This window comes from Saccostrea cucullata, unplaced genomic scaffold (assembly GCF_032062105.1).
Source record: "Saccostrea cucullata isolate Sc308-1 unplaced genomic scaffold, CSIRO_AGI_Scuc_v1 ctg3376, whole genome shotgun sequence".
NCBI classification, from domain to species: Eukaryota; Metazoa; Mollusca; class Bivalvia; order Ostreida; family Ostreidae; genus Saccostrea; species Saccostrea cuccullata.
The window spans coordinates 29587-54924 of record NW_026932957.1 but is presented as its reverse complement, the minus strand read 5'-3'; the positions used below and the strand labels follow the sequence as shown (position 1 = coordinate 54924).

The 25338-nt window shown below is 32.3% G+C and overlaps 2 protein-coding genes across 2 annotated transcripts; one reads left to right on the top strand and one right to left on the bottom strand.

Annotated features, from left to right (window-relative positions):
• Nucleotides 1-285: 285 nt before the first annotated feature.
• Nucleotides 286-4853, top strand: LOC134236642 (beta-1,4-galactosyltransferase 1-like; the record flags this gene model as incomplete). Its single annotated transcript, XM_062718816.1, has 4 exons — nucleotides 286-475; nucleotides 638-752; nucleotides 3115-3210; nucleotides 4533-4853. Coding segments are annotated over 4 exons (522 nt in total), but the record flags the coding sequence as incomplete, so codon positions are not given.
• Nucleotides 4854-17585: 12732 nt separating this feature from the next.
• On the bottom strand, nucleotides 17586-21931 carry LOC134236641 (uncharacterized). The gene is made up of 3 exons (XM_062718815.1): nucleotides 19486-21931; nucleotides 19102-19385; nucleotides 17586-19001 (listed from the first exon to the last, which is right to left on the bottom strand). The coding sequence occupies exons 1-3, from the start codon at nucleotides 21929-21931 to the stop codon at nucleotides 17586-17588; spliced, it is 4146 nt and encodes a 1381-aa protein (XP_062574799.1).
• Between the last annotated feature and the right edge of the window lie 3407 nt (nucleotides 21932-25338).

Below are 25338 nucleotides of genomic sequence, written 5' to 3'. Positions count from 1 at the left end.
AAAAAGCATATTTTTGATGCAAAACAAATTCAGATCTGAAGAAAAATGCATAATAATCTCATTCTCAAGTGGCATTTGATTTTGGTCGAAACAATTACCTTGTCAGCAAATACAATTTATCAATGAGTCAAATGCTTCATACTAATAGTTATTCCATTATTTATACACTGAATTGGTAAGATAAGATGATTTACGGATTTTCTTATATATTATAAAAGTGCAAATTTAATGTCATGTTATGTTTATTTTGCAATGTATATTAAAATCATAAATATATTTCCCCAGGATAAAAAAATTATGTTTAACAGAGGTGTTCTTCTAAATGTTGGGTTCCTGGAGGCCAGCAAGGAGGAGGACTTTGACTGTTACCTTTTACACGACGTCGATCTCCTCCCAGAAAATGATCACAACCTTTATCGATGTTCTGAATTGCCGCGACATATGTCTGTAGCTGAGGACAAATTCAACTACAAGTAAGAATTATAAATGAGTCATTTATATTCATGTAGACTTTGCATCACGCGCTTGAATTTTAATATATTTAGATGTATATTTTTTTGATTATTGTATTTAAGATATTCATACAAAATCATTCCATGACAATAAAATCATTAACTTCTTTTCTATCAGATTGCCATACCTTACATTTTTGGTGGGGTTTCAGCCATGACAAAAGACCAAATTTTATTTGTCAATGGATTCTCAAACAAGTTTAGCGGCTGGGGAGCAGAGAACGACGATTTGTATAATAGGTTAATATTGATACATCTAATACTAATTTAATCATTTGTCGTGTAATCATGTACAACTTTAGATTGAAAATAAATAAAATTTTTGAAATATAATTGAAACTTCCTAGATATTTTTTTTTTTTTGAAAAAATACTTTTTTTCTCTACAATATATATCTTTCGGTAGAATGCTTTTAATTAAGTGTATTCACAATATTTTCAGTGAATCATTCATAAAAATGTCTTTTTTAACTATAGTCCTGCTGGACACGTTATTACAGGTGACGTAAAAATAGTTCGTAATGAGGACCTTAGATCACTTATTTTAAAAGGTCCTAAATATAGGGAACCCCGATCCTTCAACTGGCGTCGGAATTTCATAAATATTATTGATTCTGTTGAAAATTACGCCAGACGATGGGCCAGATATGAAAAAGAAGACATTGACACCTTGTCAGAATGGATTAAATGTATCAGATCCATGTTAAAGTCACGTATTAAAAGATTGAGGGGCAAAATGAAAACCATCTATCCTTCTGTGTTCAATAAACCAGAAGTGAAAAAAGAATTAGATAGATTACACGATCAGTACGTACTGGTTCCTGCCGACAAAGCAGGTAACAACATTGTCTTCGTTTGTAAGGCTCATTATATAAATTGCATTCTAGAAGAACTTGGATTTAATTCTATAAGTGGTAATCCTACTTATACTCATACTTCTCTTTCTAAGGAAGAAATTCTTCAAAATCACCTGTCAGTTTTGAATACTTTTAATATTCCACAGAGCCAAAATGAATTTGAACTACCTTATATATATTGGATTCCGAAACTTCATAAGAATCCTTACAAACAAAGATACATTGCAGGTTCCAGTAAATGTTCAACCAAGCCTCTTTCGTTACTTCTCACTAAAATATTGACAGTAGTGAAAGAAAAACTTCAAGAGTACTGTACAACTATATATTCAAGAAGTGGTGTAAATCAGATGTGGATACTTAAAAATTCTAAAGAACTTTTGGACAATTTGAAATCACAAAACTTTACAAAAATCAACAGCTTAAAAACTTACGACTTTTCAACTTTATACACAACAATTCCCCACGACAAATTAAAATCCAGGCTTTTTGATATCATTGAAAGCTGCTTCTTCAACAAAAATGGAACTCGTAAATTTACTTACCTCGTCATTGGTCATTTGAAAAATTATTTTGTTAAAACAGATTCTGATTGCACACATAAGTACTCTGAAGTTGACATCAAGAAGATGCTTGAGTTTCTGATTGACAATATCTATGTGGTTTTTGGAGACCAGGTATTCCAACAATCTATTGGAATTCCCATGGGTACAAATTGCGCTCCGTTATTAGCAGACTTATTTTTATATTCATATGAAGCAGAATTTATGCAAAATCTTATGCGTGAAAAGAAGAAAACACTTGCTGTGGCCTTCAACTCGACATTTAGATATATCGACGACGTATTGTCAATTAATAATGATAATTTCCATTCCTACGTCGACACGATATATCCTGGTGAGCTTGAGATAAAAGATACCACAGAGTCCGACACTTCTGCTTCATACTTGGATATTTTACTTGAAAAAGACGCTAATGGTAATCTAACAACCAAGCTATATGATAAACGTGATGACTTTAACTTTTCTATCGTCAACTTCCCTTACTTATGCAGCAATATACCTTCATCACCTGCATACGGAGTATATATATCTCAGTTGATTCGATACGCAAGAGCATGCTCTACGTATGAACAATTTCTTAAACGAGGTAAATTATTGACAAGCAAGTTGATGAAACAAGAATATCAACAGTCTCGTTTAAAGTCATCATTTCGTAAATTCTATGGTCGATACAATGACCTTGTCAGCAAATACAATTTATCATTGAATGAAATGCTGACTGACGTTTTTCATACCAATTGTTAGTCCATTATTTATACACTGAATTGACGACGGATTTTTTCCGTTATTTCCTGATTATGACAACGAGCACACGGCGGGTGTGACCGGTCGGCAGGGGATGCTCACTCCTCCATGGCACCTGATCCCACCTCTGATGTTTCGGAGGTCCGTGTTTGCTCTGCTCTTATTTTGTATATTGTTTAATGGACGTTGAGATTGAATACTGTTCGTTATTTCCATATCCTTCTTCTTCTCTTAAATCAATTAATACATATTACATGATTTTTAGAATGCAGGTCAAAAATATTAGATTTTTTTTCTGGCATACACTTCTATTTAATCAAACCGTACATATCAAAAATATATTACAAGTTACATGTACAATCTTTAACAATAACTCTCTGATTGCTTATAGTTTAAAATTTCATCATAGAAGGTAAATGTAGTTTTCTACTTGTTTTAACAGGCTTATGTTTCATAATATGACAATCCTTAGAAGTATGCCTGATGTTTCACGATACATAATGCTTAAACATAGGCAAAGCCCACCTAATCCCGCAAGGTATTTATCCTTCTATTTTTCCCTTTTTAATACCCGCAATAATACTTTAAATACCCTTTAAACAAATAGTAATTTCATATGCAAACACCTGTCTTTTGAAGTTTTCTATCAGAAGGAGAAGTCCAATTTAAGAGTCATACTTTCCCTTCGAGGGAAATATTTAAATCTTTTATTAAAAAAAATTTAAGAAAATTCTATATAACAATCTCTTAAATTGCACGACTGGTGTTAAATCATAATTTATGAATGGTGCAATCATCTGCTAATTTTTCTTTGTGCAGTTTTCCTGTGTTCTGATATATTAACTTTTCACTATCAACTTGACAGTTTGCTTAAAAAGGTATATTTACACTTTTGTATGTTGATTATTTCATTATTTATCGATTGGATGTTTTATTTACATATAAAAATCAATACTTATTTGCATATGAAACTCAGAATAGAATAGTACTTTGATAATACTGGTCAGTCATATTAAATAATTGTTTACCAGAATGGAATTGTTAGTCAGCAAGAACACAGATTTAAAGAACAGAAGAGTAGTGAGTGGTGATGCTATGTTGCTGCTATTGTGCTACATAACTATCGTTATAAGCATTTTATAAAAAGTAAAAATTGCATTGTATGTCCACGTGTAAGTATTGCTTTTTTGTATACAGCTCCATGAACTTTTTTTTTCACACAAATTAACGTTACATTGTTATAATATACAAGTACATGTAGTTCACCTTTTTTTCTTCTTAATGTTAAGTATTTTTTAAAAATTCTCTGCTCATATGTGTGAATTAGGTTTTAGTAAGTGAAATAAAACTAAAAAAATGTAAACAGTTACTTTTTTAAACATTTTTTAGTCTCGGTACACAATATTACAATGTAATTGATATCAAAGAAAGCTCTTTTTATACAATCTTTAAAAACCCTATGGTACAAGTAGAATCGTATAGTAGTAACATCGTACCATTAATTGATAAATTCCCCTTTAAGACATCAGATAATGTAAATTTCTATTATAAAAATGTTACCTTAATTTGTGAGAAAAACCATGTGAGCTTAAAGAGTTCGTGGCGCTGTACTAGTGAAGGTTCTTCAGATATGATTGGTCAGTATTGTCAGTGGTATTGCAGGGTTCTGTGTTTCATATTCAAAGTATTATTGATGAAAAAATTCGAACATCCAGTCGATGAGTAATATTATAATCAGCACAGAATATTAAGTACGCCCCCATCATGCAAAATGTCATGCTATTAGTAAAACAATAGTAAATACTTGTATATAATGCATAAACGTTTGATATATTTCTTTTTTCTGTTATTTCCACACAGGTTTAAACTTCTCAGTACTGGCATGAAACGGGTTATGCAAGACGGTATCAAAATCTTGAGGTATAAGATCCTGAAGAGAACAGAATTTTCACTTTATACTTACATTAAGATTTCATTCTGATTCTAGGTGCTAACACATATGATATTCTTACCTTAAAACTAAGAAACAGTCTTTTCTCAGCCACAGACGATAAGATAATTTAAATTTTCTTCAACAAAAATTGTTGGCCTTATAAGTAAGTGTAGAAAATATTGTGTAACAGTAATTGCATTAATTCTTCACTACTGCAAGAATAATTTGTCAATTATTTATCAGTGTTCTCTTTGTAATAAATAAGGTATTCCTTCCTAGACTTTGTTTCTAAATTTATTAATTGGGCATAACTAATCCCAAGCCTTGTACCAATTATTTTTGTTTTTGTTATTATTTCAAGGATGTTGAAATACAGGGAAGACATCTAGCAGTGACATGTTTTAACACTACAATAGATATTAAATTAATTTGCAAGCTCTTCCCTCACATTTTGATAGTCGGTGGCAATCAACAATTGTACTGTAGTATTTAACAATACCACAGACACACGCATGTGTATAGCATATGTATTACCACTAAAATCTCCATCCCCTCCAATTTCTTTGCAAAAATATTTTTTTAAAGTGTTGTTTATGTTTAATTCTTCCTCAAAAAACTACAAATTACGATGTGATTGACGAAAAAATAATACATTTTTGGGAATATTAGAGTACTAGTTTTTCATGCGCTATCTACATGTACTCGGCAGGTGTCTATGCAACATAGTCATTTGATGAAACTGTTTTCAAAAAATAATATAGTTTAGTGTACATAGACATAAAAAAATAATGAAACATTTAACTTTAGTACTTAGCTCCCATATTTTCTATTTCCTACTCTTTGGACATTGGTAAGTTGCAGGTTTTATTTCAAACCATTGCCTTAGATTTTCAAAATTTTCTCCAGTTACTTTTAAACAAAAACGTTTCACTACACAAAAAGAATGTAGGAGAATTCAACCTAATTGCTAAATGTACCTGCACAAAAAATAGAGATATATTGAATGTAGACAGCTTGTAAGAATTTAGAAGCCGGAAAAATTCAACAGTAAAAACTGCACGAACAATACCGGATCCTTAAAAAGGGTCTACTGCACAGACAAAGGACTTTCATTCTTTCATTCTAACCGTAAAAACTAAGATTGCAAGTGAATTCAAGTTCATCAAATTAAAAAAACGAAATACCATTTAGTCTACGCATTAATGTTATTGTCACTTAATGGCCATATCAACATCATGTTTGCTTTTAATTACAATTAATTCATTGTCTCAAATCAATCATTACTTATATCTTTGTTTCAGCTCTTTTCCGTCTCATTTTTTTTAGTTTACATGTCAATTCAAACAAAATGTTTTTGCATTATTACAGATATATAAATCAAAATTTCAAACCATAAATGATAAAAAAAAATAAAGCTTCTTTTGATATTGCACATGATAGAGAAAACGATAACACCAAATTCAGTTTGCGAGATGGCGCTGTCATTGAATGGTCGGTGAACCTAATGGTTATGTGTTAGCTTTACATATCAATAGATCTGAATTTTTTAAATTGATAAATAATGCTCAGGATCAAAATATTCATGAGTTCACTTTAAAACCGTGACATTATAATTATCATATATAGTCTTTATTTGAATATTTAAAGCTAAATATAGCGAATCTGAGCTAAAAAAAAATACGATAAAGCGTAGATTTACATGAGATTTAATATTTACGTTCAAATAAAAAATTTCACCGATTTTGAACTTAAATACCCCCACATTCCTATTAGTTAAATTGAATTATAACTGTGTCTGATATTTAAATTTGAGTCGATATAACATCTGTCATTGTTTTAAATCACTGACATCTATGAAACACGATTGCTTCAAATTGTGTGATTTACATTCAATGTTTAAGGCTGCATTTCATTTCCGGATTTTTTTTTAAATTCAATTTTTTTTTATTTCCGACATTTTTAACTTTCATTTCGACATTTTAAAGTTTTCATTACCGACATTTTTCAGAAAGTGCTTTTCGGTAATGAAAAAATTTAAAGAATAAATTATAGACTGTACAGTAAGACTAATGTCTTGGACATATTAAGTTCGGCGCAGTCTTTACATATAATTTACTGAACATAAATGTGATGAAAAAATTGCCTGCTCAGTTAAGCTCTATTAACTAGACTTAATGCCACATGTACATATGTATACTTACAGAATTTTTATATATGTTTTATTAATATTTTTAAAATGTTATGTCTAATAAATTCTTCCAAAATTTTATTTCTTTATTTCTACATACTTTGTAAACATTACATGTAACTACGGGCAATCCATAAAACAATGATGAAGTCTGAAAGCAGTCATCAAAGAAAGGCAAAGATGGATTGAAAAAGTAAAATAAGGATTGGAAAATCTGTATAATTCATGCCGCCTTTTTACATTAAATCACAGGGGAAGAGTTTCAAAACACATTTTAGTGTGTGATATTGATTTTGCAATCATCATATTTTCACAATTAAACGTGTTTTGAAATGGAGAGAAAAATAACTATGACATGCCAATGACGGAAAAAAACCTTTCTCGAAAAAAAGTAGATAAAATGAAAATTTCAATAGTAGCGGTTTACTACAGCGTGTAAATTTCAGAAAGGGCGATAAAATGCCCATAATGCTTGTAAACTGGTAATATAAATTATTCGTCATAAGATCATAAGAAATTGCTTCACATGGTCCATTTACTTCCTTTATATAATTCGTAAACATGCCTTTTTAAATTTTTTAGCGATTTTTAGAATGGAATGTTCAACAACATATATTCTAAAAACTGTATATTCTACACTAGACATGCAGATACCAAGTTTTTTTTTTCATATTTAGGATTTCCCATGATCTGTTGTTGAATTTGATTGTAATTCAACGAGTTGTGATGTGTTTTATCGCGAACTCCAATCAACGAATTAGATAAAAATCAAATCTAAGCGCAAATTAGTGGAGATTCCTTTTATCACACAATGAATACGTCACTATCAATTTTTGTATTAATTTATGAATCCACACTGTTTACATTATACAATTATGGACTGTTTAGAAGGGAGACATCACCAATTATCAGGTCTGAGTAGGGTTGTCACCCGAGGGTGCTTGCGCCCGAGGGTGACAACCCTACTCAGACCTGATAATTGGTGATGTCTCCCTTCTAAACAGTCCATAATAGTTTTATTATCCTGAAGAATATACAATTATCAATTAGATAGAGTAGAAAATAGTAATCAAACCTCTTATTTGCTTCTACTCAGCTCCGATTCCATACTTTTAAAATATGTCAACAGACAGCTTTGACGTCATCTTTAGAATTTATTGTTTACCGATCCCGAATATTTAGCCATTGTACTTATAAATAGGAGTTATCTCGCTTAAACCACTATAGTTTTATTCAAAGGGCGACAACATAGTTGTAACCCTGCATGATCGCTTACGCTATAAATTTCATTGTCATCTGAAGGGAGATAACAGTTGTCACCCTGCGCGTGAGGGAGACATCACGAGTTGTCTCCCTGCACGTGACCTGCTCTAAACCAATCAGATTGACTGTATAATTCTGAAGGATAATAATATTAACTATCGCAAAACCCATTGTCAGGTCATTGCAGAGGAATATGAAAAAAAACCCAATGAGTGATATCCATGAAGTAAAGGAATAAACCTTGGATGTATAATTAGTAATATATCTATTTTATAAAACTAATACTAGGAAAGTAAATTAATTCGGCAATATTTTGATTTCAACAATTCCTTAATTATGTAATCTATGCGTGTTATTTTTCATATATTGCATAAAATGTTAATTGGAATTATGACTAATAACCATGAAATAAGGAAGAACCACACATGCAGTAATCCGGCTTCAAAGAATATTGAAATAATACAAATATTAAGCTTGCCTTTTCTTATCTATTCAACAGGGGGAAATAAAACCAGATATCTTATAGTCGACTTAAAGACTGAAGCAATTAATACAGTGAGAATTTATATGTTTTGATACTTTACTTTACTTTACCAAGCATTGGAACAAACAATTATTTTCATATTTTTGTGATGATTAATACAAATATTCAATAAAACATTTTAATATGTTCGGCTTTTTGACAGTTTTTATTCTTGAAACTATTTTATAAGTATTTAATCAATATTCAATATCTGAGCCAGTGTAATATTGATAAAATATTTTCAATTGAAAGATCATTTTGCATTTTCTTCTCAGAGGAGAGGAGTTATTCTAAAATACACTTCAAAAAATGAACATTTTTTTAGTTATTTTAGTTATCTTCTTAATTGTTGACTTTTTTACCGAGTCTCTTACTACGCGTACTGATTTTTCCTGGAGTTTTGGCGTAAAACTGGAATTTGATAATAAGAAGTCAAACAATGAAGTATTAGGAGAATTCAGAGCTCACTCTTTGTGTTAATGCTCTGCGATGTGTCAAAAAGACTGCAGCTTTTTTGGATATAACAGGAAACAGATGAAGTACCAAACCTACCGGAGGATCTTCTCGTCTGAAGTAGAGGGAGAACTGGGATGGAGACACTACTCTATATGTATGTTGAACTGTTGTGTTTGTACGTATATCCTTTATTAAATCTAATTATGATTAAACTTCCTTGATACGTGAAATGGTCATATCATGAATTTATGTTTCAAGTGCCTTTTGACCAAATCAAGGGATATCTGAAGGTGTATTTTTAATACTGAATGAGTATAAGTACGCTTAATATGGTATTTCCTTTATGAAAGCTTTTGTAGCAGAAGTGTTTAATTAATATATATTACTTCATAGCTATTCGGGGTTGTCTCAATAAAAAAAATTTAATTCTGATTTTTTTTTTTTTTTTTTTTTTGGAAGTAAAATATATGGAGTTTAGTTAGCGTGCAATATTCAAGCTCAAAATCCATTAAACAATACAAAATTGGAGCAGAGCAAGTACGGACCTCCAAAACATCAAAGGTGGAATCAGGTGCAATGGAGGAGTAAGCATCCCTTCCTACCCTTCACGCCAGCCGTATGCTCCTTGTCGTGAACGGGAAATGTAACAAAATAAAATCCGTCGAGAATTCAGTGTGTAAATAATGGACTAACAATTAGTATGAAAAACGTCACTCAGCATTTGACTCGATAATAAAAAATTGTACTTGCTGACAAGGTATCGATCAAAGAACTTGCGAAATGGTGACTTTAATCGTGACTGTTGACATTCTTGTTTCATTAACTTGTTTGTCAATAATTTACCTTGTTTTAGAAATTGTTCATACGTAAAGCACGCTCTTGTGTATCGAATCAACAGATATAAACCCTGTACGCAGGTGATGAAGGTATATTGCTGCATAAGAAAAGAAAGTTGACGATTAAAAACCTAAAGTCATCACATTAGTCATGAAGCTTGGTTTTTAGATTACCATTAAAATATTTAAAGTAAAGTACCCAAATATGAATCAGATGTTTCAGACTCTGTGGTATCTTTCATTTCGAGCCTACCGGGAATTATTGAATTCACATGAGAGATTATTTTTATCCTTTGTTTCTCTTTCGTTTGTTTGTTGAAAGAGATTTTGGACCAAAATTAAATGCGCTATAAGATATTAAAGTATATTTCTAAGTTTTCATCCTCACTTTTTTTTACAGTTCTCCCTAGTGATTGTTTGGACCTTTTCGAACACGGTCAGTCTAATTCAGGTGTTTACGTCATACATCAGTATGGTAGCCGCCCCCAGCCAGTGATTGATTACTGTGATATGGACAGGATTACCGGAGGTGGACAGTAAGATGTCTATTTATAGAATTATGGTTTGGTTGCAGGAGTTTAAACCTAAGAGATTATGTTTAAAAAAAGAAAGAAAACTTTTTAAAACTGAATATCTCAAAAATGTTGAATCATTATTTTTAATTAAAACTTTATTTATTAAAACACAGTAAAAAAAAAAATGCTAGAATTAGAGAGGTTTTTTAAATGTACCTTCAAGACCTACAAGGGGCCCGTTGTACAGAAGAATTCGAGACTAAGATCAACATCTAATCTGCACATGTATTTCTAATTGACATAAAACTAGAATTGGTTTTTATCTTTTAAAGTGAGTGCACAAAGTAATATTGTCAACGAGTCGACGGTTAACATGTTACGGTTAACGATGCGCGTATCAGGTAGTGAAACTCCTATTCGGTTACTCGGATAAAAACATTTCAGATGATAAATACATAGAGAATGAATGTTTTGTTGTTTACAAATGTATACTAACACATTTCCCTAATTTTAAGTAACGTTAGACTTAATCTAGTGTTTCTAGTGGATCGAATTGTGTTTTGATATATTCATTTTCATAACAAGAAAGAACAAATATACTTCTTCGTATATGTCATCACCATTTTTGCCATTATATAAACATAGCCTTTTGATGAGGTCGATCCATAGAAATATCGACTTCACAGAAAAGCATATCGACCGAGCACGAAGTACCTATGGATTGATCGACTAAAAGGGCTTCATATTATTTTTTTTGGCAAAAATAAGGCTAAAACAATGTTTTTAACCATTTTTATATAATCAAACATTTTTTTTCAACTCACAACAATTTTGAACACAAAAACTCAAAAAATCATTTACTCTGTGTTAGTGTTTTTGCAGAATGTTATAGTTTATAGTAACACTTGTGCAGTTGTTGAGGCACAGTCCTGGCATTGGAACAAGCATGTTAGCTGACTGTACGGTAGGTGGCTGTACCAAGGTGGTGTTAACCTGAGTTTTCTGGACTTGGACATTCTGTTCAAATTCGATAGAACCTAGGATATCAATTCCATCCGATTCATCAAATAAATCTTTCATAAGAACTTCTTCCTGTGAATTTGAGAGGGGCAATAAATTGTAATCTTGCACTGGGTTCGAACTGTGACTGTTTCTGTTACCTTTCTTCCGGTTACTTTCTCTGAGATTTTCTGTGACATTACTTTCTTAGTGTTCTCATCGGTCTTCCCTGAATATGTTTTAAGAGAACTCTCAGCTCTGTGGCCAGTAACGGACATGATACCTCGACTTGGAATTTGTGCCGAATCTAACACACTTACAGTTGTAGCTCGACATGAATGATTAGTGTAGAGTACATTTATCCCAGTACTGACACAAATCCTCTTCATATACTGTCCCAGTTCATTATGACCCACAGGGATATTGCAGTAGTAATTTTAGTAGTGGTAGTAGTAGTAGTTTTATAATTTTCATATTCTGTTAGTTTATTAACGACGTTACTACATTGATTTAAATATATCTCTTGAAAGCCGAAAAAAGAAATCATTATAGACACATTTGTTTGTGTCTGAATATATAATTAAAAACCTTAATAGTAAAGATAACTATTATTATAATTGATCGATCAAAAAATCTATTCACAATACAAATATGTTAAGACGGTATTTAATACGTGCCCCTGGAAAATTACAGTACCTAAATTTCATGAAAAACGATGACTTCAAACTTATATATCGTCAAATTTCCTTATATAGTAATATACCATCATCAATCGCATACGACGTTTATATCCTCAGGTGATTCGACGAAGAAGCATATATTACGCACTAACAATAAAAAAAGACACGGTATTGACAACAAGAGGCCCACGGGCCTTATAGGTCACCTGAGTATCATGAAACAAGTCTTTCAACAGAGTAAAACCAAAATGTTGAAGGAAGAAATATAAACCTTTATCTCAGGAAACTTGAATTACGATAGGGTTACGCAAGGTACTTGCTTCATTTTCATGTAATAACTCTGCATCATTATCATGCCTATGCACAAATTTCAGTAGCACTGACCTTGTGCTAGTTAGATAGTTCCTCTATCCGTACTAAACATCTTTGTAGCTTTAAGTGCCACAGTAAAAGTTTCATATTCTAGAGTGATAAACAAGTTCAGCAATTTTTTGGTTCTTATATTAATGTTTTGTTTAGATTATAGATGTACACATGTAACTTTACACAATGAACATACTAAAGTGTAATTTATTTTTGTTACTATAGCACTTTTAAAAATAAGTCTGATATGTAGTAATCCTTTCTTTCTCACATTCTTTGAAACATACTGTAATAAAAAATGACACATTTACAGAAAGTCATATTAGATTTATTGGTGTTCTAATTCACTCAGTATAATGATTTTCATGTATTAATCAATGGAATTACATGTACATGTATCTATCACATAATATAACATGAGGTTTTGAAAAGAAGGTATCATGATTAAAACATCTTATATCTTAGTATCTACGATTATACAGCAGCTTAAATTAATATGTGGCACAAATATACTCAATAAAAAAGCAAAGTAAGGGAAATTTCAAAAACAAGACATTGCAAATCAGACCATTCCCTCGCAAAAGAGCACATCAATGTAGATATAAATATAAATTACTGCTTGATTTACACACTGAAAAGCATGTTTCTATGAACAGGTTACTAGTACAATGGTCCAATAATTTACTTTTCAATTGTGCACAATAATGACTGAAATAATGAGGTCATATTTATGACAATAGCATTGCATTTACTTAGAAAGCTTGGTGAACAATTCATTTATATTTAAATTACTTTTTTTCAATTTTCAAACAATATGAAAATACCTTATTGGTCTACTTTCTGAAATTTTACCACCAAGCATATTATGTATGAAGCAATCTTCACTTTATTTCTATAACATCTGAAAGAAGCAAGGTTTACCTCCCTTTACGGGCTGGCCATTGACCCCCCTCTTTCTATGCTACTTACCTTTAAAAAGTGAATGCTTCATGTCTTTGGTGATTTCAGACAGTTAAAGCATAAAAATAGATACTGCGAAATTATGGTAGCATGAACATGTTTTTTTCATGTACCTGAGTTTGTCCACCAAGCATTAATTTATATACATACATTTTAAAATTTACACAAATACATGTAGTAAAAATTGAACCATCAAATTATCCTACCCCTAGTTTTTACAAATTGGTCAAAAATGTAATGAACATATAACTAAATACTTTATGGCAAGAACAGTACAAATAAATCTAATACACAATTTTACTCATTCTGCTTCAAAGCATTTTGAAACAATGCAGCAACCCCCCCCCCCAAAAAAAAAAACAAAAAAAAAAACAAAAAAAAAAACAATAAATATGCAAAGATTACCCCGACCAGTGAATTTATACATGTATTAATCAAATCCACTTTTAAATTCAGAGTATCCATGATTACAATTTCATTAAATATCTGCATAATGAACATTGATAGCTATATTTCAAGGATATATTTCAAGGAAATTTTGCTGCATGTATTCAGTGGTTGTAGAGAACAACTTGTTTAATCTTACATAACGAAAGCGAAAAGGAAGATTAAAAGTTGTTTACAAACACCAAAATACATTTATCAACACTTTTTTCAGAAAAATAAATGTTAAGATCAAAAGATACCATAAATCCAGGGAAATGGGGTTTTATTGTGTATACTACATAGTTTCTTGAATTGTGTAATGTCTGTCGATTCCAAATAATTTTGTTGTGGTAAATGAGGACAACTTCTAAATTTATGAGGGGATATCTATTTCTTAATGTTTTTGCATAAAATTTCAACATACATATATGCAGTTATCTGGTTATTAAAAATATAGATTTGGGAATTTTTGCAAAAATAAGGATGGCTTGATACAAAAACTTCCTACAGAACATGTTTTAGCAACAAGTCTGTACAAAGTGTTTTATATGATTATAAGTCTTAATATAATTATGTACAACAGATTATAACAGTTTCACATCAGTCTTTTCATAAACGGAGTGCAAATAATTAACAGTTTCACATGTAACACAGGAGCCAGTCTTTTCAGAAATGGAATGTAATTGGTTTAACAGTTTCATGTTTAGCATGGTAGATTGTCTTTTCAGAAATGGAATGTTGCTTTTTAAATTTCACATGAAACACAGGAGATATAGTCTTTTGTATAGACGGAATGTACAGTACTACATTAACACATGGTGCTTCAAAGCAGAAACAGTTCTGTTTACAATGTCTTTGCAAATATACCCTTATGACAATTGGTTGTATAATAACTATATATATATATACAGTAATTCTGTGTATAACACATAAATTCTTTCATTCAAATATATACTTAAATTTTAATACATGCTTAAATTCCATACATATGCATAAATCACCATACGTAAATCTACTATTTAAGAAATTGATGTTAATTTAAATGCCCATGAGATGAAATATGAATTTTATAATTATTATACATGTACATGCATTAAATTACCAAAACAGATACAATGTACAAAGTACTTTACAACACAAAAACATTAAGAGTCCTTTATACATTGCACACTAAAGAATTCAGATTTTGTGGTATTTTAATGCAGATAATCTGCCATTTGATGTAGACTAAATAATTGAAATAGATAGTTTATCCATATCAGCTAATCTGTGATCAAATCAAGCATTCACAACACTTAAATAGGCTAAGAAAAATAAAGATTAAACTCTTCATTTGCGTGTATTTTGCACAGTTAAGTAAACAACAGTGATATTTGTTCATGAGTATACTTCATTCTCTTAGAACATGTTGAAATAAAGAAACTAATGGCTTTTCTTTGAATATTTTTTTCTAAGGCTGAAAGCATAGGTATGATGAAAATTTAATAGATAAGCTCAGTATTTACACTTTTACTATCATTTTCTCAATTTTTTTTAAGTGTCTAGAGGGCCCTTAAATAAATGTTAAAACAATTAAAAAGAAGTAAAACTTAACATTGGAAAAGTATCAAATGCTATTTGATTGCATTATTTCATCCAGACCAAAAAGATCAAGTCTAATTTAGATTTATGCATGGCCACTTAAGTATATGCTATAAAAAATATCTTAATATTTGATCGAATCAAATCTTGCAGATATAAACCAGTACAATAATTCATTATAATACTTTCATATTTCAATAAAAAAAGAACATGCATAATACTCATATAACAATCAATTTATAAATGACTTAGATGTTTAGTTCAATAATTACAAAAACATTCAAATTTACATATTGTGTTATAACACAAAAATCTACATGTTATAAGAAAACAATCCTGTGATGAAATTTGAACTATATAAATTAAAGGCAGCCAACATGTTTTCATCTTTTTTTTTAAAGTTTGCAAACATTACAATTACATATTAAACTAAATAATTCCATCTCATGGGCATTCAAATTCTAAACACAATTTTGTCCCAATAATTTCCCTGAATAAGAAAATATATGTATCAAAATTTTAAAATTATTGACTCGCATACATGTACATATGTATTTTTTTTTTAAAGATGCAGGGGAGTTATTGGGACATATAGGATAAATGATGAGTGGCAACCCTTGATTTTGCCTAACCACTCTTGGCAGTGTGTAAATATTTAGTTTACAATGGAAACTAAATATTTACATACTGCCTGTGTTTTGCTCTAGAGGGTTTTTAATACTGGAAAATACAAATGCACCTATATCATTAACTAGCTTAAGGAGTATCTGCAGCACAATAAATCATATTATGGTCAGACCAATAAGCCTGAAGCACATCTGTTTGTATATCAGTAAAGTTGGTAAATATTAGGTCTATCTGTGTCTTGTTTTTTGTTGTAACCTTGTTTATCACTTGCTCACAACCAAAGTTTTCTTTCATAAAGTATAGGAAATGTCCATACTGACCAGTATTCAAATCCAAATTACAATCTCCCATCATCACAATTTTTTCATTTTTGTTAACAAATGGAAGCAACCTGTTCTTCAAGGTATCGTAAAAATGTTCAAGAGTACAAGAAGGCTGCTTATATAAAACTACACACTGCATTGGAGTATTGGATGGCATAATGGAAATTATGGAAAATTCAACAGATTTGGAAGTGAAGGAGTTGTATGTCAAACACTGTATATGATTCCTCAAGTATATGACAATGCCATGATGTGATCTGGTCTGGGAAAAATTTGCATCATTTCTGAACATTGTAAAACCCTCCAAAGTAAAGTCTTCATCAAAATCTGATTCACAAAGCCAAGATTCAGCTATACCAATAACATCTGCAGCTAAAACACTTGGTTCTGATTTTATATCAAAAAAGTGTTTGTGAAGAGATCTTGCATTGTTGAACAAAAATTTGACATCTTTATATACTGAGTAAAGTGGTATGTACGAGAGATGCAATCTATTATCTCTCAATCTTTCCATCTCTCTATCAACATTTTCATCTTTTGAAAGGCTTTTTTCATTGAAATCCAGAATGAATAGACCATCAAGTGACCTTACTCTTGAAAGTGCGACATAATGTATGTGAGGAATTTTTCGCTGCTTTGTTTGTGCTAAACTGATTACTGCCTTTGAAAGTGTTGCTCCTTGTGCTTTGTGAATTGTTTTTCCAGCAGATGGTTGGAGTGGAAATTGAACTCTCTCATAGGTCTTCCTGTTGTAAGCAAATGTTCTTTTAGCTTCAAATATGGGAGTCCATGTAGTGTTAACATTTGTGCTGAACAAATGGTTGTATTGATGTCTTCTTGAAATACCTATACTTGACTCAGCAAACAGAACCCATACTATGGCTGGTCTTAATTGTGATTGTCTATATTCAATGTATTTCACAACACATGAAGCACCATTTGTCAATCCATCTGTAACATCAAGATTCACTGATATGTCATACAGCATATCCACAGCAATAACCAAATTAGTTCTTAATTGTCCAGTAGATGCTGGGTTTTCAGGCAAGTTTTGAACTAGTTTCAATTTCACTGATGCAGAAAGTTTTGTCTGTGACAACACATCTGTGTCTGCTCTTACATTTACTTTATTTGTTGAAAGGTTTTCTATCAGATTATTATTAAAACAATCAACAAACTTGTTCTCAATAAACAGATGAGGTGCCTCCTTAGGATAGACTTCCGAGTCTTGCTTGATGATTCATTGAGAAATGAGTTCATTGTCTTCATCTGTCATCTTGTTTTCACGAAGTCTATTTAACATTTCTGCAAATCGGAGGTCATCCTTTTGTCTCATAATTTCAGTTAGTTCATGCATATGAAAATGCTCCTGCCACAAATTTTTTGCTAAACTCTGACCAGGATTAGAAAGGTCTTTGAAAATCCACTTGTCTCCAACAGGTGGCAACTGATATAAATCACCCACAGCTATGATACTAATACCACCAAAGTCTTGTTTTCTACCAGTTAGTTGTTGGAGTCTATCGTTTATAAATGTCAACATATTATTTCCAACCATTGAAATTTCATCTATTATCACAATTGACAAATTCCGGTACTTTGTCCTAAATGAGTTCAATTCATCTGCACTCATGTGCTGCTGTGTTTGGTACATTTTCCTGTGAAATGCTGACGCAATAGTAGTCCCTTTGATGTTGTATGCAGCTTTTCCAGTGTGAGCACAAAGTAATATTCGAATATCATCTGGATTTTCTCCTTCTTTTGAATAAAGTATTTTGTGTAATGTTTGAAAAATGGCATCAATAACTACAGATTTTCCTGCACCTGCTCCACCAGTAAGAAAAGCATATAATGGTTCATCTCTGTTTTGAATCCAGTTTGTCACATGATTGTAAAATTCTCTCTGCTTTGTATTCAGGGATTGCAAAAGTTTATAATACTGCTCATCAGGAATGCGTACAGCACTCATTTCTGTTTCAGATACTTTAGAGGACAAACCCAGGTCTGGACCTATATCAAAATCTCTATGTTGAACTGTATCAGGATCAAAATGTACAAATTCCTCCGATGGTTCACAGCCTATCTCTGCATCTTCTGCCTCAGCATGTTCTGTATTTGGTGCTACTGTTTCAAGATCATCAAGATCTTCTTCAGCTTGAAGTCGAGCTTGTTCTAATTCATCCACAAAATGCTCATATTGCCTTTGCTTCATTTGTATTATACTTGCTTTTTGCTTGTAATGCTGTTCATAAGTTTGACAACTACCGTATAGATCAGTATTCTCATTTCTCCAAGGCAGAAAGAGAAGAATTCTCTCTCTGTAGGACTGTTCAGAATTTGTTTTTTGGCTGTACCCTACGTATCGAATAACCCGTTTGTTTTTTCGTCTTCTGATCTTAATCCCATTTTTCAAATGAACTAAAACATCCTGATCAGAAAAGATGTTCTCTTGAGAATCTTTTTCAGGGTCATCGTCATTCACTTCCTCTTGCACATCTTTTTCCATTTCTTTTGGAAAAGTGACTTCCAACTCAGAAACAACATCAGCTAAACACCAATTTTCTAGTTGCTTTGGTCTTCTTGCATATCTCTGTATCATACCATCTGACTTAATGTCAGTTGAGTCTTTTGGTAACTCATTCAATTCATCTTGATGCTTGAGTAAGAAAACTCTTGTCTTCAGGTGGTGAGGTATTTATAAAAACAACCTCTCTACTTGCTTGTGTAAGTGGCATCTGCAGGATTAAGTAACTTGCCTCTTGTGCACTGACCTCAACAAAGTTCAAAAACTTGTTTCCAATATGTCGAACTTGTCGCTTAAGATCCATATTTCCCTCTGCAGCTTCATGAGATGCCTTTTCAAGCATAGCACTTATTCCTCTTTGAGATTTGCTGATATAAGCAACAATGTATGTGGCACAGGCATAAGGATCGAGTACAAACTGAATATCTAAGTTAGCATTCCAAGCCTTCAACACTGATGGATTGTAGTAATTCACTCTCATTTCAGATGGACTTCTCCTTAGAAACACTTTGGGACCTTTTAGGGATGCTCGAATATATTTTATATACTGTAAATCACGTTTTATTCGCGAGAAACGTTAGGGATGCTCGAATATATTTTATGTACTCATCCTCACACATTTCTACAACAGTCTCCAAGAAAGACTCATAGTCTAAACTGCAACCATCTTTGTAATCATTCATTTTCTTCTGAATATCAGAATACAACTTTCTATAATGCTCAACATCAACATCCAAGGGTTCAAGAAGCATGGTTTTGGGCAAAGGTGGCAATGGAAATCCAAATCTGCATACAGATCTACCACCTTTTTTGCAAGTTTTTGAGTGCTTATGTACTTGAAGCTCTACAAGCTGCTTCATTTGAGAATCATTTTCCTGCAAACCACATGTGACATAGTTATCTACAAAAGCTTCTATTTCCTCGTTGCTATTTTCCTTATGCTTTGGAGCATCACTTGTCCATACCAGCATATGAATATGTGGTGAACCTCGATTCTGGAATTCTACCCTTCGAAACACATCAGTGACAACACCTAGAGGATTGTGAGGACTCTTAAGAACAGTATTGATGAAAAGTTGAACTCTGTTGTCAAAGAATCTTGCACATGTCACTGGATCTTGTTTTACAAGTTTTGATTTTTCATTCCAGCTCATAGTTTCTAATTCTTCTTGTGACATGGATTTTCCATCTAGCATTGCCAATGTTTTAAGCAAATCTTGCCATCTGGTATCAGCTGATGAAAGAGAAATAAACCAAGTTGGAAGACCTAACTGCCTTATCATGGCAAATACATCCTTTTTCTTTGATGAAAGATATGCAGGAGAATTTCTAAGTGTTCTGAATATATAATACCCTTCATTTAATCTTACAATTTTTTCTGCAGAGGCTGGATTCAAAACTCGTTCTGCAGTGATTTTTTTGCCCTCTGATTTACATCTTCTCAGTGCCAAGTTTACTTTGTCATTAACTTGCTTAATTTGAATTTTCTTCAATTTGAAAAAGATGTTGGGTACAGATTGTGCTGCTCGTCTATCAACACTGCGCAATTCCCATTTTGCAATATCACTGTAGTGTACTGGAACTTCTCTTTCCTCACTCTCAGTTCTACGATGACCACAAAATATTGTCGGAAAACAGAGATATTCTGCATCTTTATCTGTAAACAAACTTACTGGTTTTTGATTTTCTCCAGGAGCAAACACATAAAGTTTATTTGTATCAATGTCTGCTTCATCAACAAGTGTATCAGAATTGCCTTGAATACAGACATCTGAAGTAACTTCACAAAAACCATCATCATTACCTTCAGTTTCACGATCATCGCTATCATTTGAAGATCCTGTCAGTTCTTGTACAGTTTCCTCATTACTTTTTTCGATTTCGTCTTTCCAAGAATGGTCTATCTCTATACCTGAATTCTTATACAATTCAGAATTTTTCATAAGCCATTGTAAAGCATTTATCACAACATTTGGTCGAACATTTTCTGTGAAGCATGCTGACTTGTGAGATAATCTCTTCTTTAATTTCACAGCTATAGTCACATGTTCATCCATTTGTCGTGGAAGGGCATTAACAGTTGGCTGAATATCAACTGGTACATTTACAATATTTCCTTTGACTGACATCTGACCTCCTCTTGGTAATTCTCTAATTTGCATAAATGGTATTCGTTGAGATATAAATCTCTCTTCTAGTGGGTGTAAATTCAAAGCATCTGGTTTTTCAGGCCATTTCATTCCATTTTTAACTGAAAGTTTTGGAATTTTCTCATCTTTCAGAGCTGAACAACATGTTAAACATAGCCATTCAATGTCATTCACAGATCTAAATCCAGTGCAGATGCTTTTACTACTAGAACTAAGACAAGTTGAATCTAGCTTCACAACACTTTTCGAAAACCAAGTCTGATGACAACATGTACACACATAAACTGGACCAATTTTTACTTGTTCATGAAATTTCTCTATGCAATCTTCTAAAGAATTACCATGACACTTTTTCTTTACCAATTTGTTTTCATTCTCTTTAAATTCTGTATCAAGCCTCTTTTTAGCTTTAGAAACTCTTTCATTTTCTCTTTCTTTTTCTCGGGTATTCCTTCTACTTTGCTGTTTACATAACCGTTCCTTTTCCAGCTGCTCTACATTGTCTCTTTTTCTCTTCTTTGCTTCTCTTTCTTTAGAACAAAATTCTGTATTTAGTCTTGCTTTGTTCATACTTCTAAGATTACTTTCTCTATCCTTCTTCTTTCTCTCTGGATTTTCTCTGCTTTTTTGTTTGGAAGCAAGTTCTTTCTGTTTAAAGTCTTTACTTTGTCTTGCTTTGTTCATACTTCTAAGATTACTTTCTCTATCCTTCTGCTTTCTCTCTGGATTTTCTCTGTTTTTTTGTTTGGAAGCAAGTTCTTTCTGTTTAAATTCTTTACTTTGTCTTGCTTTGGTCATACTTCTAAGATTACTTTCTCTATCCTTCTGCTTTCTCTCTGGATTTTCTCTGTTTTTTTGTTTGGAAGCAAGTTCTTTCTCTTTGAATTCTTTACTTTGTCTTGCTTTGTTCATACTTTTGAATGTACTTTCTCTGTCCTTCTGCTTTGTCTCTGAATTTTCTCTATTTTTTTGTTTGGAAGCTAGTTCTTTCTCTTTAAATTCTTTACTCTGCCTTGCTTTGGTCATACTTTTTAATGTACTTTCCCTGTCCTTCTGCTTTGTCTCTAAATTTTTTCTATTTTTTTGTTTAGAAATAAGTTCTTTCTCTTTAAATTCTTTACTCTGCCTTGCTTTGGTCATACTTCTATAATTACTTTCTCTGTCTTTCTGTTTTATCAGTGAGTTTTCTCTTCTTTTTCGCATATAATTTCTCATATATTCATTCCGATTTCCTTCTGGTGTTTCAGAAATAATACATTTTCTTGACATGTTGTCTTGGAACTCAAAGTACTTATCAATTAAAGAAGGTCTTTTGCTTCCAGAATTGGATACACTTGATTTTTGTGTTACAGACACTGGTTGAATCTCAAACTGACTTAGCATTGAAATATTACAACTTTGGTAAAATTCAAACATGTAGTCCATGAGTTGATCAATATCACTAAAAGTGATTTTAACAGCCCTGCCATCTGCACATGAAAGACCGTCCTCTCCATGGGAATGCGAATCAAAAAATACTGGACAGTTATTGCCATCAACATATATAGCAGAGCAAATTCCTCCAACTATAATTAATCCTTGATTATACCTTGTAAAGAGCAGCTCAATACCTTCCTTCAAATTGATACTTTGACATGACTGATCCCAATCTATATGAGTCACAGTTCCATAGATCTGTTCATAATAGCATATTTCATAATGGTTATCATTCACAGAAACAGACTTGGGAAGTTCTTGAAATTGTAGCATTTTTGATAAAAATTGAACTGTAATTCTGCAATTCTAACTCTAAATAAATCATCCCCAGCAAAGAGTACCTCATCAAGTTCTGCTGAAGTAGATGCACTTTGCAAAATGATCGACATCAAAGCATTGCATGTGCACTGAACTCCTCTAGAAAAAGGTGGAAATAAATTACTAGCTTGATTAATTGTTCCAAATAATTTTGTCACAAACAAATTTTTCTCAATTGTATCCAAAGGCATATTTTCAGAGTTTGTAGTGCCCGAAGGCATCATATTGTCAGAGTTTGTATGACCCGAAGGCATCACATTGTCATTAAATGTAGAGCCCGAAGGCATCATATTGTCAGAGTTCGTAGCAGCCAAAGGCATCATATTGTCAGAGTTCATAGCGCCCGAAGGCATATTGACAGTGTTCATAGAGCCCGAAGGCAAATTTGCAATGTTACTGGCGCCCGAAGGCAAATCTGCAATGTTACTGGCGCCCGAAGGCAAATCTGTAATGTTTCTGGCGCCCGAAGGCAAATCTAGTACTCTTTTTAAGGAGGCAGTATCCCCCCAGTCTTTAGCACTATTTTTTACGTGGCTAGCTTCCACGAGTCTAAAAGGTCCGTCATCTGTTGCGTTAATCGTTGGGTCTTTCGCACTATTTTTTACGTGGCTAGTATCCACGAGTCTATTGTCACTGCTACCACGACTCTGGTTCCCCATCTTCACTGATGCCATCCTCCAGTTCTTTTTACGTGGCATTGTTCAGTTTCTTCAAAACATAAAAAAATTTCAATCAGTTTTCCTATTCCTTAAAAAATATTTACTTTTCTAATTTTATACCTAAAATTACAAATATATTGTATATTTAACCCTGCGCCTAAGATTGGACTTGGGAGGTGAAAAATGAATTGAAAGTTCCAATTTTAAAACAAAAGAAAATGTCCATATGCATTTGCAAATTTGTCCGACTTGTTTTCAATTTATAGACACATAACATTTACCTACAACTGAATCCTAATTCATAGATCATACACAAAACTAGAACTGTCCAAACCGGGGAAAATACCCCTTACTGGGTTTTCAGAGGTGCTAAATCATGAATAATTTATTGATCTAATAGAAGAGAGAAATGCTAAAACATTTTTAGTGCAAATGTAATTGCTCATTATATTCTTTTTATAAATGAAATGAAGGCACAGCCTAATAAAAAAAAATAGACTAAATATACAGACCAGACACAAATTATGAACTTTTTCTGTCAGTGACCTTGAACTTGCATATATGACATTGGTTCAAAGTCATGACACAACCTCAGGTCATAAGCAATCTTTGTGTTAAGTAGTAGATTCAAGTTTTTCCATAATAAAGATATGTACCAAACATGCATTATACCATTTTTCTTTCAGTGACCTTGAACTTGCACAGATGACCTTGGGTGAGGTCATGACACAACCTCAGGTCATAAGCAATCTTTGTGTGAAGAAGTAGATTTAAGTTTTTCCATAATAAAGATTTGTACCAAACATGAATTATACAATTTTTCTTTCACTGACCTTGAACTTGCACAGACGACCTTGGGTCAAGGTCATGAGACACCCTTAGGTCATGAGCAATCTATGTGTGAAATGAGAACTTACCCAGTTTATTCATAAGAAAGATATGGACCGGTAACGAATTATTAAATTTTTCTTCCAGTGACCTTGAACTTGCACAGACGACCTTGGGTCAAAGTCATGACACAGCCATAGGTCATGAGCAATCTTTGCGTGGAGTAGTAGATTGTAATGTTCCTCCGTCTGAAAGATATGTGCCAGACACATTAGCACAGAGAGAAGGACAAGCTGATTTCTATATACCCCACCAAACTTTGTTTGCGTGGGTTTAATGAGAACATTTTAGATGACTAGCCAATCAAGGGCAAAAAGACACAGAACTCCATACTAATTGCATCTTTATCCATGTTGCAGGATAAACAAAACACATCAGTGGAAAATTCAGTTGGCTGGACAAGCCTTACCCTCCATCATGTTTTCTTAGCTTTATCAAATATCACTTCTATTTTAATTAGGATTTTTACCTCATAATCTATATGAAAACACAACTAAGGAATTTCTAATCCAATATCACTATGTTCATCGATAATCAAGTTTGCCTTTTGCCCTTTTAGCTTACAGCATACTAATGCTGAAATTTCCATTTAAGAATGAGTTTCATTCTGGTTTTATGCTTTATTAAATATTCTTAAAAATTAAATTTTATTGTTGAAAATTATCAGCATGTTGTATATTTGTTGTTTTTAACAAATTTTAAGGGTTTTGAAAGGATGGCATGGGTTAAGGGGTATTTACCAGAATTCAACATATCATGTTTCCTAAGGCTGAGCTCCAAAAAACAACCCCGAGTTGATTTAGACCACCGCAACATTGCTAGAATGGTACGCACAGTGAACTCGGGCTAGCAAAAACCTTGTACAACCCATCAAAAAATTATCTGTAAATTAATTTGTTGTAATTATTTTCTCTTTTTAACAGTGCAAGAATTATTCTGATATTTGCAGTATTAAATAAGTTATTTTGTTAATGCAGT